The 18,323-nt window shown below is 47.1% G+C and overlaps 1 protein-coding gene across 3 annotated transcripts in view; it reads left to right on the top strand.

Moving 5' to 3' along the window:
* Positions 1-18,323, top strand: part of ACOT7 (acyl-CoA thioesterase 7) — a 106,202-nt gene that overhangs the window by 74,086 nt on the left and 13,793 nt on the right. For all 3 annotated transcript variants that reach the window (XM_048824966.2, XM_048824965.2, XM_075120982.1), the window contains one exon: positions 11,742-11,926. In XM_048824966.2, coding sequence (XP_048680923.1) covers positions 11,742-11,926 — 185 coding nt within the window. The remainder of the gene's footprint in view (positions 1-11,741; positions 11,927-18,323) is intronic.

Genomic DNA, 18,323 nt, shown 5'->3' with positions numbered 1-18,323 from the left:
TTTAAGCCATTTACAGGAGAAAATGTGGGTCAGATTGCCTCATCCCTGAGTGGAGAGAAGCTGTCTCCCAAAACCCAGGCTTTCCCAGTTCAATTAACAGTTTGGACGTAGTGGAAAATTTCTGTAAATTCAGACTGAAAGAGTCCCCGCGTGAACACAGAACAGTCTTATTCCTTTGTGTTTCGTAGCCATCTCCTGGGACAGAATTCCTTGAAGCGTATCTAGCTTAAATAATGGGCTGTTAGATGTCTGTAATGTACAACATCAGGCCAGGGTCAGGGCAAGTTAATGTTTTTTACCCTTTTTGCTGCTTCATCCCTTTGGCATATTGTCGCTCCATGGAGACTCTAGCTGGAGTTCCCAAAGGGGACATCCCCATCTGGTTAGAGAAACCTTCAGGACTATAGCAATTGCCTTCTCTTCATGTGTTGCTGCCCAGTGCTTTAAAATGGAGAACCTCAGTGGCGGTGCAATGGCCAGTTCAATAAAAGCAGTTGGCCGAATTCAGACCTGCTGAATGGTGCTGCAGTGTCCCTAACGCGAATAGATTTGCTCCCACTTACACCAGGATTGAAAGTGTCTCAGTATGTCTTTGTTGAGCACTGTGGAAGTCTCCAAGAGCTACAGAGAACCTGGAAAACGTGCCCAATGAGTGCTCTGACTCTGTCAGAGTTTGTTTTTGGGGGGTGCAGTAGGAGACATGAGGCAGAAATAACTATTGACATTTCAGAAGCAGGTTGGATCAAATTAAATGATTTCCACATGCTGACAGTGAGCATCCTTCCCTTCAAGAAACCCACCTGTTCCTTACCTATTCTGTATCATGTGTGCCAGCACTGTGGCAAATGTCGCCGTTTCAGTCCAGGAGCAAGAGAAGTCGTACTTAGAACATTACAAGAGATTCTAGCTGTTGCCCTATGTAAAAGGGACAGCCCCAAGGGAAATCGCACCTCTTCCTGCAAATTATTTACCTACTATTTCAGAGGAACAGCCGTGTTAGTCTGTATTCGCAAAAAGAAAAGGAGGACTTGTGGCACCTTAGAGACTAACCAATTTATTTGAGCATGAGCTTTCGTGAGCTACTGTAGCTCACGAAAGCTCATGCTCAAATAAATTGGTTAGTCTCTAAGGTGCCACAAGTACTCCTTTTCTTTTTACCTACTATTGTTACAATTAACACCTCAGGGCTTGGCTACACTTGTGAGTTATAGCACATTAAAGGAGCCCCGGGAGCCCTAGCTCACTACCCATCCACACTGGCAAGGCACGTAGAGTGCTCCGACTCCGCGGCTACAGTGTTGCTGGTGATCCACCTCGGTGAGTGGAATAACGTTTGGTGCACCCCGCTGGAGCGCCATGGTGCCAGTGTGGACTCCCTGGTCTATTAGTGCGCTCTGATCGGCCTCCAGAAGTGTCCCACAATGCCAGTTCTAGCCACTCTGGTCATCACTTTGAACTCTACTGCCCTGCCCTCAGGTGACCAACCATCAGACCCACCGTTTAAATTCTCTGTGAATTTTGAAAATCCCCTTCCCGTTTGCTCAGCCAGGCATGGAGTGCTCTCAGCAAATCTTTCCAGGTGATCATGCCTCCACGTGCCACGCGAGCACCAGTATGGAGCAATGGCGAGGTGCTGGACCTCATCGGTGTTTGGGAGAGAGGAAGCTGTCCAGTCCCAGCTGCACTCCAGCCGTAGGGATTACAATACCTTCGGGCAGCTATCAAGGGCCATGATGGAAAGGGGCCATGACCGGGACGCACTGCAGTGCAGGGTTAAAATGAAGAAGCTGCGGAATGCCTACCACAAAGCCCACGAGGCAAACAGCCGCTCCAGTGCTGCCCCCACGACCTGCCCTTTCTACAAAGAGCTGGACACGATACTTGGGGCCGACCCCACTTCCACTCTGAGTACCACCATGGACACTTCAGAGCCCAGTTCAACAAGGCAGGAGGAGGAGGAGCAAAGGGGGAGCGAGGGTGCTGAGGTGGAGGAAGACACCCCAGAATCCCTAGATGCATGCAGCCAGGGGCTGTTCTCAAGCCAGGAGGAAGGTAGCCAGTCGCAGTGGCCGGTGCCTGGACAAGGACAAACACCAGAGGAGGTTCCCGGTAAGCGGCTTTTATTTTGGGGAGAAAGTGCGGGCTCTTGGGGCTAGGAGGGTTAGGGCTGCATGCATGCCTAGATGCGGAATAGGGCGTTGATTTGCTCTCTCGCATCGTAGTAATTGGCCTCAGTGATCTTTTCAAAGGTCTCATCCAGAACTTGGGCAATGTGCTTGTGCAGGTTTCTTGGGAGAGCCGCTTTATTCCTTGTCCCAATAAGGCTAACTTGTCCATGCCACTGTGCCGTGAGGGGCGGGAGGACCATTGCTGCACACAGGCAAGTTGCAGGTGGGCCAGGGCAGAAGCCGCATTGCAGTAGAAGACTGTCCCTTGCTTCCCAGGTCACCCTCAGCAGTGAGATCTTCCAGGATGAACTCCTGTGGAAAACGTGGGGACAGTGTTCAGTATAGGGGCCCCCTGCCGCTGTTGGCTCTCCACAAGGCACAGATACCCAGAGGACAGTACAGCCATGAAACAATCAGTCACGCTTGACCCTGTGCTTACTCACCATTTTGGGGCTCCCGTGGGTTATGTGCGCTTGCTTTGGGATGGGCAAATTATGCTATTGTGTAGACTGTGCTTGCCCTTAAATACGGGGGAATCATTGCTCTGTCTGTTGTGAACAATGCTGCCTCTGTCAAGTGTTGCATTTTGCCTTTACAGATGCAACCTTGAGATCTCAGCTGACTGTGTTATCACCTGCCGAAAGACTCCAAAGAATCAGAAAGAGGCCACGTAGAAGCAAGGAAGACATGTTGCATGAAGTAATGCAGCATTCAAGTAATGAAAATCAAAAAGTGCAGGAGTGGTGGGACAGTGAAAGGAGGATCTGCCAGCAGAATGAGTCACGCCAGCACAAAAGCACGGTGCTCCGGCAGCAAAGCACGGATCAGCTGATAAGCATAATGAAGCACCAAGAGGACTCTATCCAGGCACTCGTAGCCATGCAGGCAGAGCACTACCATGGAACCACTCCCGTGCAGGGCACCAGACATTACTGGTGGCTTTCAGCCTCAAATTGCTTCCTCAAGGTAACCCTAATCCTTGCAGCCTCACGCTGGGCCCCTCTAATAGCCCTGCTCTCTGGCTGTTCAAATTCAGCCTCCAGATGTTGAACCTCCGAGTTCCATGCCTGAGTGAATCATTCACCCTTCCTTCACAAATGTTATGGAGGGTACAACATGCGGATATAATCGCAGGGATGCTGTCATCGGCCAGGTCCAGCTTCCCATACAGAGAGCGCCAGCGGCCCTTTAAACAGCCAAAAGCATACTCCACAGTCATTCTGCACCGGCTCAGCCTGATGTTGAACCGCTCCTTGCTGCTGTCAAGGCTCCCTGTGTAGGGTTTCGTGAGCCATGGCATTAAAGGGTAAGTGGGGTCTCCAAGGATCGCAGTGGGCATTTCGACTTCCCCTACAGTGATCTTCTGGTCTGGGGAAAAATGTCCCGGCTTGCAGCTTCCTGAACAGGCCAGTGTTCTGAAAGATGCATGCATCATGCACCTTACCGGGCCACCCTGCGTTAATGTCAATGAAATGCCCACAATAATCCACAAGCGCCTGGAGAACCATAGAAAAATGCCCCTTCTGATTAATGTACTCGGAGGCTAGGTGGGCTGGTGCCAGAATTGGAATATGTGTGCCTTTTATCGCCTCTCTGCAGTTAGGGAAACCCATTTGTGCAAAGCCATCCACAATTTCATGCACATTACTAGGAGTCACGGTTCTTCTGAGCAGGATGTGATTAATGGCCCTGCAAACTTGCATCAACATTATTCCAATGGTCGATTTCCCCACTCTCCAAACTGGTTAGCGACCGACTGGTAGCTGTCTGGAGTTGCCAACTTCCAGATGGCAATAGCCACCCGCTTCTTCGCCGTCAGGGCAGCTCTCAATCTCGTGTCCTTGCGCCGCAGGGTGGGGGCGAGCTCCTCACACAGTCCCATGAAAGTGGCGCTTCTCATCCGAAAGTTCTGCAGCCACTGCTCGTCATCCCAGATTTGCATGACTATGTGATCCCACCACTCAGTGCTTGTTTCCCGATCCCAAAAGTGGTGTTCTACGGTGGTGAGCATGTCTGTGAATGCCAAAAGCAATCTTGTGTCGTATGTGTTACTTGCGTCGATATCGTCTGAGTCCTCACTGTCACTTTGGATCTTAAGGAATAACTCAACTGCCAAACGTGACGTGCTGGCGAGACTCGTCAGCGTACTCCTCAGCAGTTCGGGCTCCATTCCCGCACACCGAAAGGGAAGACAGCACGCGCAGTACAAAAAATGTTGAAAGATGGCGCCATATGTGGATGGAAGCACAGGGATTGCTGGGATGTGAACTGATGCATCACGGGGCGTTGGTGCAGGGCATTCTGGGTCCTGTCCCCCCTTCCCACAAGCCACAGTGCCAGCATGGGAAGAGGTGCTCTGTGGGATAGCTGCCCACAATGCACCGCTCCCAATGCCGCTGCAATTGCTGCAAATGTGGCCACGCTAGTGTGCTTCTTCCTGTCAGTGTGGACAGACTGCAGCGCTTTCCCTACGGTGCTCTCCGAAGGTGGGTTTACCTCAAAGCGCTCTACATCTGCAAGTGTAGCCCTGTCCTGAGATTCCTACAGGATTAAAGAAAAAAAATTCTCTTTTCAGTTTACTCTGCATTTGGCAGCACTTTGTGTAGCCAGTTTCACACTCTCCCCGGGGTAGTTGGTCAGTAGTTTCCCTTTTCCTGTATGAGTCTCGTCATCCATCAATAGAGGAGAGAGAAACATCTCTTAAAAACTAGCTTGTGCTTTTACAACAGATTTCCTAGGCAGGTAGATTCAGGCTGGTGAGGTACCAGAAACTGCTTGTAACTTTATTTAAATAAATCCTAGATTTCAGACTGATGCTCCTTCAAGCTGGCTGCAGGTGACAAATGCTCAGGACCACTGGGGTTTGGACTGGAGGAAGGAAGTTGTGAAGTGCTGGCTGCTGATGTGAGCCTGGGCTTGATTTTTAACAACTGTAAATAAACTATTTTAATCTGGAGTAGCCTTGTATTGTCTGGTGGAGCATTCCCTTTCCGTCACCCATAGCCACCTCCAATGGTGTGCCCCCTCTCCTGTCCTCCATAGCAGATATCTGGAAGAGTATGGTCTGGGTTCGTGCAGGATCCAGGCAGTTATGGCTGGGCCTTATCTGGAATGCTCATTCATCTCCTGGGTGCTCAGGGGGAGACACAGCTTTATTTATTATCCTATGTTCTTCACAAGTTTGAAAGCTTACAGTGCTTTGACCAAACGGCTAGCACATCTGAGTCACTCCCTCATGCAATATTTAGGGCAGCCTGGCACAGTCGGGATTTGCTGAAGGAGGAGCAAAGTGTGCAGAGTAATACAAAATAATGAAATAAACAAAATGAAGGCAGAGAAACTTTCCAGGAAGAGCAATAAAATCCCAGATTATTAATATCACAGAAGAGTCTGTTCAGAAAAATTCTGTTCAGAGTGGTCTCTACCTCCTACAGTGCCTCCTTTGTTTCTTCCCTGTAGGCCCGTTTGTAGGAGCATGTGATTTTTCAGTGCTTTGAGAGGTTCATCTCCTGCTTATTCCCTACCTGAGGTCACAATCCTGTGTTTGACTTGTCAGCTGGGAACGTGATTCCAGTGTCACAAATGGAGAATTTTGGCTAAAGGTTCACAGGGGAGGCTGGGTTCCCAAGAAGGCTTGTCTGCATTCGCTGGGACTGTGAATTATTCATTGTGTGGACTCCTTGTTTCTAGTCTCAGTAATGATGCTGCTTGCAGTGCTGCAAAGGAATCGTAAAGCAGTGAAGATACCAGATGGATGGGAAGGTTAAAGCAGGACATGCAGTTTAGACTTAGCTGGAGAACCAAAAATGAAGGGTCTGTTTGCACAGCTACCTTTTGAGGCTCTGTCTTGTGGAGAGACCTTAGAATTGGATACTACTGAGCCTACAGTCATAGCCCTGCTGACCCTCCAAGCTATCTGTGAGTGAAGAGAGAGAATTCCAGCAAACTAAAAGGGCGAGAGATGCTGCCAGCTTCATACTCTCCTTTTTAAAAGTAATCAAACCTCAAACTCTTCCCCCTCCTCTGTTCTCTCCACTCTGGTCCCTAAAATACCATGGAGGAGGGGGAGAAAAGTAAACCAGCTTTTTATGTACTTTTGTCTATTTCAGAGTTAGCTCCAGTTAGTTTCACTCCTCCCAGATATTTGCAGGCCCTGCAAATTTTAGTGATTCATCCCTATGCAGAGGTCCTGGACTGTGATTAAGTCCTCCAAAGTAGGGCATAAATGGGACATCAGTAGTTCATAGGTTTTGTGCTGGCCTCTGCACAGGGAGGGATGAATTTTACCCACAGAGAAACTTCCTAAAAAAATATTGCCCATTTTCTCTCCTTCCTCCCTCTCCTAAGCCAGAATGTTTGTGGGTTTTGGAAGCGGGGTGTTTTACAGCGTAATTTTCAAACCGGAAGGAATGAACGTGAATTCACCTCTTGATCCAAATAACTGTCTTTCTAAGACAGAGCTTGCGTTGCTTAGTTGATTAACAGTGCTGCTGTTCTGTATGTGTGAGCATGAGAGACACTGTCTCACTGAGTGAGGGTAAGGGGGGAAAAAATGGTGGCCATTTTCTGCCCCTTCTTCCCGAGACCTGTTTGTGCTAGACTGACTGTTACCCGGCGGGGATTCCCTCGAGGTGGCAGCTTGGACAGCTGAGTTTAAAGTTACATAAATTTAGAGGGGCAGCTCCACCATGGACGGGCTTATACTGTAACGATTTTTCAAGTAATGACTCTACATTGACGAGCGTCACATGAGACCAACTTGGGTCCGGCTCGTTCAGTGCAGGGTACGACATGTTTTCCCACTTCAGTTGGCCTTTGCTTTGTAATTTTCAATGAATTCCTAACTTTGTTTCCTCTGGCTCAAGCAGTTTTTTTTTCGTCTGAAGTATACAAGATCCCCTCGTGCACGTAATGTGCATGTTACGTAGGGATCGACTGTACCAGCTTGAGAGAAGCGACACTCTTTTCTTTGCATTTATACCTGGTGATATGCCATCAATACTTCGCCAGTTGTGTCATTTGGAAGAGAAGCAGACTTCACGGTTTTAGCTGCTGCTCCTTTTCCAGCTGCTACTGCTGGCAGCCTAATTTGGTTCCATTTGGGGTCTAAGCCACCTCATCAACGAGCTTCCAGTAGCTCATCAAGCAACGCGACTGCCATCTGTTACGGGTGGTTTGCTTTCTCTTAGTTTTCCCAGGGGGAGAATTGTATGTGCAGTGGAGTGTTTTGTACTGGTAGGGCTTTCGCGTGGTAAATACGTCATACACGTGGTGTTCTGTGCTCATGCTGAAGGACAGTTGAAGTGTGCCCTGCCCTTGGAGTGGAAGATGGCGAGGTCTCTGTTTCCTACAGGAAGTAAGGACTTAATTCTGTGGCTTTGTAGGTTTCCTTTGTTCAATCCTAAGTGAGATCACATGCATTCTTGAATGCCTTTGGAATAGTTTACTACCTTTTATAGTAACTATTTTGGATAACATACTTACGGTGCTCTATTGTGTAGTCTGGTGCGTGGTTTCAAGGTGTTGTGTAAACACGCATGATCTCCTACAGCTATTTGCAATCTTAGTCAAGCAATACAGGCAGTCTTGAAATGTTTGGCAGTTGATTATATTAAATTTTGATGTTAATCCAGCAGCTCCAGACACATGTAACTTTACCATACCCCTTATTCACAGAGAAAAATCTTTCCTATAGGGCCAAGGTAATTTAAGCAGCAAATACTTCAAGAAATCTACTCTTGGGATTGTATCTCCCTTGTGAAGGTTTGGTTAGCCATTGTCAGGACTTGTTTGATGCCAGACATTTTGGTGTGATTGGCACTTGGAAAAAGCAAAGTTCACCCCCCTCAATATCTGTGATTTGTCTGTTGGGGGATTTCTGGAACATCCTACCAAGAATGCAGTGAGTATAAATCCCTAAATGAGACCCTTGTTAATGACATGTATTGAAAGCGAAATATCCTTTTCGGCATGTCAGTGTGTAGGATTCTTCATGCTGGTGGGTTGCATTAACTCAGTGACAGCTGTAGAGAGTTCACAGTTATAGGTTCAATAAGCACTTCATAATCACCTAAATGATTTGGCAAGCCCCGAGGCACCTTAGCATGGTAGAAATGAGGTGGCAATTTGTGCCTACCCTTTCATGGCACGATGCACAGGGAAAGGGCTGTACGTGCCCAAAACATTGTCCCTGTTCCCTGGTGAAAGGTTCTGAGTGTTACTTTGGTGCTGTAAGCTCTGCAGTGCTGTTCCATTGGACTTTATAGCTGGCAATCGTTTGATTTAGGCAAGATGACGTCTCTCCATTTAGGTAAGGGGCTTGTGGCTGAAGGCTGTGGGTGTCCATCCTTGTGGTGTTTCCCCTTTCTGATTAGGTTTACCCTGAAGGCACTCTGTCCTTCTCCATACCTCAGAACCCGAGAAAGAGGGAGCGCTGCAGTGTACCATAGTGCAGCCATTCTTTCCGTATGGGATGTGTTGGAGAGTTGGCTTGGTCCCCCATGTGAAGCACAGTGCACGTTCGGTTTGAACTTTGGCTTCCTCTGAGGCATCAGCTACTGACTGTGGCCTGTGATGGGAGCCTGGATATTATGGACCGTTGGCCTGCTCTAATATGGCAGTTCCTACCTTCATTTGGTCTCAAGATGTGCACAGAAATGTTACAGTAACAGGATGTAATGGAGTCCCAGAAAACAAAGAAGCTAAGACAGGAGCCCCATAGTCCAGAAAGAGATTCTAATACAATTGACCTGCAGTACGTTTATCATACAGCCAAACTAGCACTGATTGCTATTTAAGTTACATTACTGCAGTCTGGTATGTATTCTGCTGTTCTGTAACAGTTCTGAGAAAATGTGATTATCTTCATTGTGGAGTTTGACCGTATTTGTGTTCCATTATAAGTGAAATATATTGGAATTCATTTCTACTTATTCATCTTACAAAGTAGGTTTCAAATGATAGGTCATGGCAATGATTAGCATGGGGAGCCTGCTGGTTTTTCTTTTAAATATCAAAACTCATTAGGTGAATCTATCCGTCGCTGATTTTCTGCACATCTCCTCCCTTAACTATTTGTCTCCTAAATTACTAGTCACTAGTCCATGTGCTGCATTGGTTCTTCCACTTAAGGGGCAGAGACTGTATTTTTGTACTGAAATAAAAGTGCAATCCCACTTCAAAAAAAAGTTTAATTGTTAAAAATGTGAAGTGCATCTGCATTTGGCTAAGCCAACGCGAATGAGGAGTAGGTTCGGCGGGAGACTGAACAGAGAGACTCGCTGCAGCACTCCAAGTTCAGATTCTATGGTGAACTGCAACTTTTCCGAAAGACCCGTATGCTGCGAACCGTTAGTTACGACTAATGCGTTCTGTCTGCATAGCACGTGGAGACCATCTCCTGAGTCTGCCAGAGACTCCGCCTGTTCGGTTTTGTTCCACATAGACGTGTATTTTCAGGAATGTCCCTAATGTGGGAAGTGTGTTCAAAACAGAACACTTTCTCAGGGCGATGGGGTAGAAGGACTTTAGGCCTCTCCATGGGGCTGTGCCCCCAAAAGCTGCCATATTATGCATGCTCATTGCTTGAGGCAGTCAGTCGTGGCCTAAAGTGTGTAGGGGAGTCCATCCATAGTCCTGGTATACAAACAGTGCATCTCCTCTTTCCTCTTCTAGCATCAAAGAATCATAGAATAACAGAGTTGGAAGGGACCTCTGGAGGCCATCTAGTCCAACCCCCTGCCCAGAGCAGGACCAATCCCAACTAAATCATCCCAGCCAGGGCTTTGTCAAGCCTGACCTTAAAAACTCCTAAGGAAGGGGATTCCACCACCTCCCTAGGTAATGCATTCCAGTGTTTCACCACCCTCCTAGTGAAAAAGTTTTTCCTAATATCCAACCTAAACCTCCCCCATTGCCAGACCTCATAGCACTGTGATCTAATGGATTGAGCTCAGGACTGGGAAACAGGAACACCTAAGTTTTAGGCCTGAACTCTGGGGAGCTGGACATACCTGGTGTGTCTGTGCCTCAGTTTCCTGTCTCTGAAAGAAGGTTCATGCTCACCTGCCTCAGTGGGCGGTTGAGGATTGGCTAACGTTTGTACAATGCTTTGATGTTGGACGCACTGTCATTACAGCTGTGTGTGCAACAGCCTGTCCAAGGCTGCCTTCATGCCCCATCTCTCCTGCTATTGCTACAGAACATTGAGTATCAGCCCAGGGTAGATCTTAAAGCTACATGGACCTTTTTCAGTGCCGTGGAGCCCCTGTCGCCCTGACCCATTGCCGAAATATGATATGGCAAAGAACCCCTTCCTGCCTTTAAGCACAGGACTGATATTTAAATATACTACATAGCAAGGTCCCTCACACTACTACAGCTTCTTTCCCATCCCAGAAAAACCTCTCCTCGTACCAGTCCTGGGAGAGCTCAGCTCCATTTTCTCTGCTGAAGTATCCAGCTCCACATCCCAACTAACTCGCTTTGATATCCGTGCATGCGGTGGAACGTGGTTTACCTACTATGCCTTCGGTTAAAATCCAGAATGATTGGCCCTAGAATTAATAGTTACATTTCAGGTCAGCAGGTTACAGGCAGATTTCAACAAATGTCATTATGCAGCCAATGTTTGTTCTGCTCTAGTTTCCGTGTACGTGAACTCCTCCAGCCATACTCCATACCCCCTGTGCTTTGATCCTATCTGATCTCTCAGGCTTAGTTGGGTCTGTTCAGAGCTGTGCACTGAAGGGAAACTGCCTGGCTGGACGCTCCAGGAAGGTGTTTTTGTGATTCGGTTGGTGCTACTCTTCCCTTGCAGTCATTGCCCCAGCATGGTGATGGGAAGCAATGCTGTATTACAGAGAAGATACAAAACCAAAATCCCGATCTCTTGTCGTCCTTTGTAGCTCCTGTGGCACTGCTAGTAGAATAGTGGAGTTGCCATGATATGACCAAATTCCAAATATCTTACCTCCCTAAATTCCCCCTGAGCTTCCCGTTGTAAATTGTATTCCTCGTTTCCTGTCCTAAACTGGTATTGTTTTGCTCTTGTGCTAACAGCAGCCATGTTCTGCCTGAGAGATGGATGCATTTCAGTGGTGGGAGAAATCGCTATGTCTCTTAGCTCACACGGGTGCTCGGGGTGCAGTCAGAGCCTGTTGTGAAAGGTGCTCCATAGTGGAGGTTGACTGTTGACACCTTAATAAAGGATATGGTACTGTAGGTTGACTGGCATTTGGTTGCAGACATTCCAGATAGAGACTGAGTTTGCCTGGCTAGACAAGATATCAGTTACTCCTCTCAGCTGGCTAGTGCCATCCTGGAGTGTGGAAATTCCCACAACCAGAGAAAGGGAAACAAAAATAACAGCGACAGTTGGAAAGAAATATTCCAAGACTTGTCGTTCCTCTTTTGTTACCTAACAAAAAATCGGTCTAGCCTTTCAGTTGCTCCTAACCCTAATGTTAGCCCATTTAGCCGTATAGTGTTTTAACAGTCTAAGTAATGGATGGCTATTGTTTCCTGCTGCCACTGTGGGAGCCACTGATTAACCAAGCCATCTGTGTTTTGCAGGTTGTATCATTACTATTTCCGGACGCATGACCTTCACGAGCAATAAATCCATGGAGATTGAGGTCTTCGTTGATGCTGATCCTTTTGTTGATGAGCCTAAAGAAAGATATCGCGCTGTCAGTGCATTCTTTACCTATGTATCCCTGAGCAAGGAGGGGAAGCCTCTACCTGTTCCACAGCTGGTGGTAAGAATTCTTCATTTAAAGAGCTCAACCTTTGTGCTGCATTATGTGAAGCCCCGGGTTGTGGAGCAGCACAAGAATAACTTCTTGTTGTAAGGCCTCGCTCCTTTCACAAACAGAAGGTACTACCCAGTGCTTTCTGGTCGCCCCCGTTGCTCTGAAAAGGGTGATTTGGGCTATTTCTGTGCTGAGGCTAGAATCACTCGAATGAGCCAATTTTCAAGAGAGTCATGGTGTTAGGGAGGATGGAGCCTGCCTGGCCAGTGGGCTTCATGTTTCCTGTACGTTTCCTGTTCTTAGCTACTCTGGTCAGACTCGTATTTGTGTTGGGCTGAGCAGGTCTGGTCAAAAGCCCACACGTCTTTCCTGGCATCTCCCCATCTTAAGCCTGTAATTTTGCTGCAGAATAACACAGGAGATCAGCGATAGACTATGACCACATTTGGAGCCCTTGACTCAGCTTTGGCTGTCTGGCCTGCGGAGCCACAGTGATTGCTAGGAAACCACTGAGTACACAAGAAAAATGTCCCAGCAGGCTGATTCACTGTCACAGTTTGGATGCCCAGGGGAGGCAAAAGGCAACTGTCCTGCCTTGAGACGTGCCAAGAGGAGCCACGCCAGGGTTGTGCAGTTCTCCAAAGCTGAGTCTGCAGGGTGTTTGGGTGTTTCTCTGCTTGGTTTTGATCCCTCTTTAAGGGGATCTAACACACACAACCAACTCCAGGTAGTCTCTCTCTCCCACCCCCCCACCCCCACACACACACAGATGGGCAGCTTCTGGAGCCCCTGGACAGCAAGGTAAGAAAGGGGTTATTTATAGATGACTCTCCCAGTGCCAGCTGGGCATCTGCATCCAGCCAGCAGACATTTTAATCTGGCCCTCGAGCTACTGCCGGGGAGCGGGGTCTGGAGCTTGCCCTGCTCTGGTGCTGTGGTTGGGGAGTGGGGCCAGGGTCTTGCCTTGCTCTGCACATGCTGTGGCTCCGCGCGTCTCCCGTAAGCAGCGACATGTCCTCCCTCCGGCTCCTATGTGTAGGGGCAGCCAGGGGGCTCCATATGCTGTCCCTGCCCCAAGCGTCACCCCCACACTCCCATTGGCCAGGAACCACAGCCAATGGGAGCTGCAGGTGTGGCGCCAGCCAACAGGGCAGCGTGCAGAGCCACCTGGCCACGCCTCCCCATAGGAGTTGGAGGGGGGACATGCTGCTGCGGGAGCTGCAGGGGAGGCCCCTGCGGATGGCTGTGCCTCTACATAGGAGCTGGAGGGGGCACATGCCGCTGCTTCCAGGAGCTGCTTGAGGTAAGCGCCACCCACAGCCTGCACCTCTGACCTCCTCCCGCCCTCCAAAACCCTCGGTCCCAGCCTGGAGTACCCTCCTACACCCCAAACCCCTCATCCCCAGCCGGAGTCCTCATCCCCTCCCACATACTAACTCCAATTTCATGAGCATTCATGGCCCACCATACAATTTCCATTCCCAGATGTGGCCCAAGGGCCAAAAAGTTTGCCTGCCCCTGCCCTACGCCCTAAATGTTACCGCTGCCTTAGGTATGTGAATGTGAGTTACTTGCTAGCATGTGAACTTGCCAAATTCTGGCTGCTGTCGTCCGCTCGCTGTCCAGTGTTGCATTTCTGCTCTGCTGTGCCAGTTTCATTTAGCCTTGATAACTGTCTACATCTGTCCGATCTGTTAATGCAGTTACACCTCAGTATTCTACTGTTGTTGTTTAAAATGGCCATAGCTCCTAGGGCAGAGAATGCTACCCTGAGAGGGCAAGGGAGTAGTTGTCCCCAGCGCTCTGGGTGATTCAGCTGGTCTGGAGCCAGGGGGAACCAGGAGCGAGCCAGTAATGTCACGGCTGCTTTTCTTTGGGGAGCAGTAGCTGAATGAGTTCAGAACATCACTGGCCATATCACTTCTTGTCCTGCATTCTTCCATTTCCATGTTCTCTCCTAGCTGTCGCTGACTGCTTTATAAATACTGGAGTGGGCAAATTCCCCCTCAGAGTCATGGGAAAGGAAAGGCAAACTTTTTGCCCTTTGTAGTTTGGGGAAACCTCACCTGTACTTGAATTCCTGCCTCTGTGCTCCTGCATCTCATTGATAGATACCAGCTCACCAGTGGTACAAACACACAGGGACAAAGATGACATGGCTCCTAACCCTAATTCTGGGGAGCAAGGCCCAAAATACCTTTGCAAAATGTTTGATTTTTTCTGTCGTGATCTGGATGACTCCAGGGGTGCGAGAGCTCCTTGGAGGGTCGCTGCCACAGCACAAAGGGTTTTAGAAGTGTCTGTAGCTGTTCCTTTCACTTGAAATGCTGTGGGGAGGTTTGTCTTTAGTAAACAGCTAACACAAAGCCTTCAAACTGCACTTGCAAACATGTCTTTCTAAAAACAAATGTTCGGCTCATTGCTTCAAGGTTACAAGCTTCTCATTTCTTGTTCATTAAAGACCAAGTATCTTACAGACTTCAGCTTTTTATGTGCTGTCCTTCGGGTTTTGTTGTCCAACAAGACCTCTTTCCTTCAGTTATTCATCAGAAAAATATAAGCATAAATAAGAGTTTCCAAAGCAAGTGTCAGTCTTGCCAGCCTTCAAAATGAATAGATTTAAGTATGAACATTGACAGGTTTCAGAGCAGCAGCCGTGTTGGTCTGTATCCGCAAAAAGAAAAGGAGGACTTGTGGCACCTTAGAGACTAACCAATTTATTTGAGCATAAGCTTTTGTGAGCTACAGCTCACTTCATCGAATGCATTCAGTGGAAAATACAGTGGGGAGATTTTATATATACAGAGAATGGTAACATCCATTGTTTCATGTTGAATTCAGCTTCATTCACGTTTCTTCCTTTGTTAATTGTAAAAGCTTATGTAGAGATTTGAATGTTTTATGAATGAAGCAAGGAATCTGGCCCCCTGGAACCTCCCGAGCTGTAGCTCATCCCATGTCTGTATGTTGCTGATGAACCCCTTTCCCCATTTGCTACTGTCAATTCTGCTTCAGCCTTCCCGTCTATTTTTAGCTCCCCTGATCCACCGTTCTTTGACATATAATGCAGCACTGCTGACTTGGAGTTATTTCTTGATTTAATATTTTATACCATGTAGATCCCCTTCTGCACTCCAGCATTTTGTCGGCTAATTATAACTTAGCCAGCAGAGTAGCATTTATGTATTTTTACACACCTGTATTTACCTGTTGTATACATTTTTAATGTGCTGCTTGGAAGAAGCTTTAATTCCTGATAGCTGCTGCTCTTTAATGCTTTCTTTGAGTGGAAGCTGTATATTGACAGGTCTGAGGGTCTCTGTTTGTTTATCACTCTTATCCCATACATTTTTAAGGGGCCCTGCATGGTATTTCTGGGCTAGTTTCTGTAGGGTCCATATATTCTCTTTGTTTATCTGAAAGATGAAAAAAACAAACAATGAAATGACTGTCTCACTTGGTAACTTACTATACAGCGGCTTGTAGCTGGGGACCCACTGTGGGGTGGTTGGATACTGAATGACACTCGCCTGGTGTCCTGGGACACCAAACATCACTTCCATCTTGCCTGGATTCATTCAGAGCCAGCCACGCTCCTCGAGGTGAGTCACCTGTTACAATTCCTGGGTGCTATGGCTTTTAAAGTCACAGCTAGAAAGTCTGAACAACAACAAACTAATAAAAACACTCCATTTCTATGGGGCAATAAGTGTTTGTAGTCTGGCCAGCTGTACATCTTTCAGTTCAGGGATCCTGTCCGTCAGAAAGAAAAGGCAATGAGTGAAGAAGTCATTTCCCAGTCTCTAAATCTAGAGGCTTTATATAATTCCAGACACTCACATTCAAGTATCTGGTAGCGAGACATCCTGCAGTCATGTATTTGCCTCTTGAAGATACAATACTGCATGTTTAACTTGCCCAATTTTAGAGAGGGTAGAGGACTGTATGGCTTAAAGAATGAGCCATAAGATTTTCACCACTGACTGCAGTGGTGTTACACTGGTGAAAAGTAGTGTGTGAGAGGGGAGAATTGGGTCAATTTTATCGTAACGGGCTGCAAAAATCCTCTGGTTTGCTTGCAGAGAGTTGCACTCATGTTTTTGCTTCAGACCTTTACATTGTTCTGGTTACCGTCTTTAGCTGAAATTAAACTCCATGAGGTCTTTTTCAAATTGCTGAATAATTGAAGGAATGCGAATGTTACTAGAATGAAATGTGCTATTTTTTGTGAACTTGTTCCTTTGAATATTATAGAGTAACTTAGTAGAATTTTGACATCACAAAGCTCATGATTTGCTCTGTGCTACCTTGAGCATCATCCTGATGCCTGTATCAACACCCACAGAACATGATTCCCATGCTGGTTTTGATGATGTCAAACTTATCTCCCACTTCAAGTTCTTTTTGCATATTGAATGCTTTTAAAAGAAGTGCTGTTTTCCCTCCAGCTGGAAAAGCATAGCTGGCTGTAATGATATTGGGGGAAACAGCACCATACTCATCCTGCCTGCTTGAGCTCTGGATTGCAGACTGTTGAGTAGACAGGGGTATATGAAGCAGGATCACCCCTCAAAACCATCAACTCATACGGATAGTCTTTACTGCTTTACCTAGCAAAGCCTTTAATGCGCAACCATATGCGCTGGTGACCTTAATATATATTGACACTGTCAGCCACAATGGGTCTCCTAAAATTATGCTTATTAACAGTTGTGCAAAGGTGAAATCCTGCTGGACATTAAAGGAAGTGGGTGTGTGAGGCACTGTATCAGCCAATTCTTTCTAGGCAGAACTGAGAGGCGTTTCTCCAATTGAGATTTAAAAATAAAAGATTTCTGTCACTGTGCTTGTATATTAAAATCCTGTTCAGGGGCTGTGTGAATCTGTCCAAATCCAGCATTACGGTGAGCTATAAGCGGCTTGATTGGAACATGTCCATAGTGGTGTATGTCTGGAGGGAGTAACTCCAGTGAAGTCAGGGAGTTGCCCCAAGGTGAGAGGAGAATCGGAATGATCTCATGGTGTCCTATGATACAGAAGCACACCAGAGGTGAGTGAAAGGGAGTTTCTGCCCTAAGCTGGAGTTTTGGCTGCTTGTTCTTCCAGACAATTACTAGTACCCTTATAGAATCATTGACTGCAGCCCTTTTCTGCTAATGACGTGAACAGACATTGTTCAAAATACATCAAGAATATGATTTGTGTAGGAGTTGCATTCATCTAAAATCCACCAACTGGGGCACCTGAAGCTTCTGTTAGATTGTTGAGGCACAGCCAGCTCTAGTGAGCCTGTCCTGTTACATTGTAAAGGGGCCATTTCAGGTTGTTTGTGTTTTCACAGTGTGCCCATCACATGTGTGTCCGATGTGGCTGTCCTTCTCACACAGACATTTTCAGTGTTTTCCCACAGGGAAAATACTTTTATATCAACTGTGGAGATTTTAGGCACCAACTATCTTCATTTGGATGAATTTGCCTTTGTCTGTCAAGTTACTTTCTTTGCATCCTGTTGATGTGTGTCATGAGGCAGCAGAGGGCTGCCCTCAAACTTCTGAAACAGGCATTTTAAAATGTAGCTGACTTAGGAACATTGAGCTTTCTATCCTCCTCCCATCCTTGTTTCTCTCCCCCGAGTCCGCTCAGGTCTATAGCAAATGGAGTCATTATCAAGCTTATAGTTGGCATTTATATAGTACTTCACAACCATTATCTGATTTGATCAGAAGACAAACTCTGTGCAGCTGGTCTGTATTACATGCCCCACTTCCTGAGTTAGAATTTTAGGGATCCCTGACTCCCAATCCTGGCCCAGACCCCTAAGCAGACATTCCCTATCCTTGGTGAGTAGCTGGAATTACCTCCTCAGCAGAGGGCCTGCACATGACCCATGCTCTCCTTAAACCCTGTTTGGAGGGCTCACATGGGATTTAAGCAGTGCTTTGGGGGGATTTCACTCTGTGCCCATATTTGGTTTCTTTCTACCCATGGAAAGAACAATTAATCACACAGACTCAAGACTAACCACCTGGGAGTATTTGGCTAGTGTTTGAGTTGTTTAATGTGCAACATCCCTCCTCCAAGTCCCAGAGGAGATGTTTAGCTGGACTGTGCTTAGCCACTGGGATTGTTGATAGCGGGACCACCTTGGAGCACAAAGACCTTTTAAGGAAACATGCAAAGCACGTTACTTTAAAAATGAAAGGGTTTTGGAGATGATGTACTCCCTTTCTGCAGGCTCGTTGGGTGTGATTAAGAGCAGTGTGCTGTAAATGAGCATTGCATGGAGCTACCGGCACATTTATCCAGTAACGGCAGAGCTCAGAGCAGAACTCATTTAGCAAAGCCCCAGAAGAGGAGCAGGAAGTCTGTTGGGTTTTAATGTTCAGATTAGGAGCCTGTTTTG

This window comes from Caretta caretta, chromosome 18 (genome assembly GCF_965140235.1).
Source record: "Caretta caretta isolate rCarCar2 chromosome 18, rCarCar1.hap1, whole genome shotgun sequence".
Lineage (NCBI taxonomy): Eukaryota > Metazoa > Chordata > Testudines > Cheloniidae > Caretta > Caretta caretta.
The sequence above is the reverse complement of the archived record's forward strand: the minus strand, read 5'-3'. Positions and strand labels throughout refer to the sequence as shown.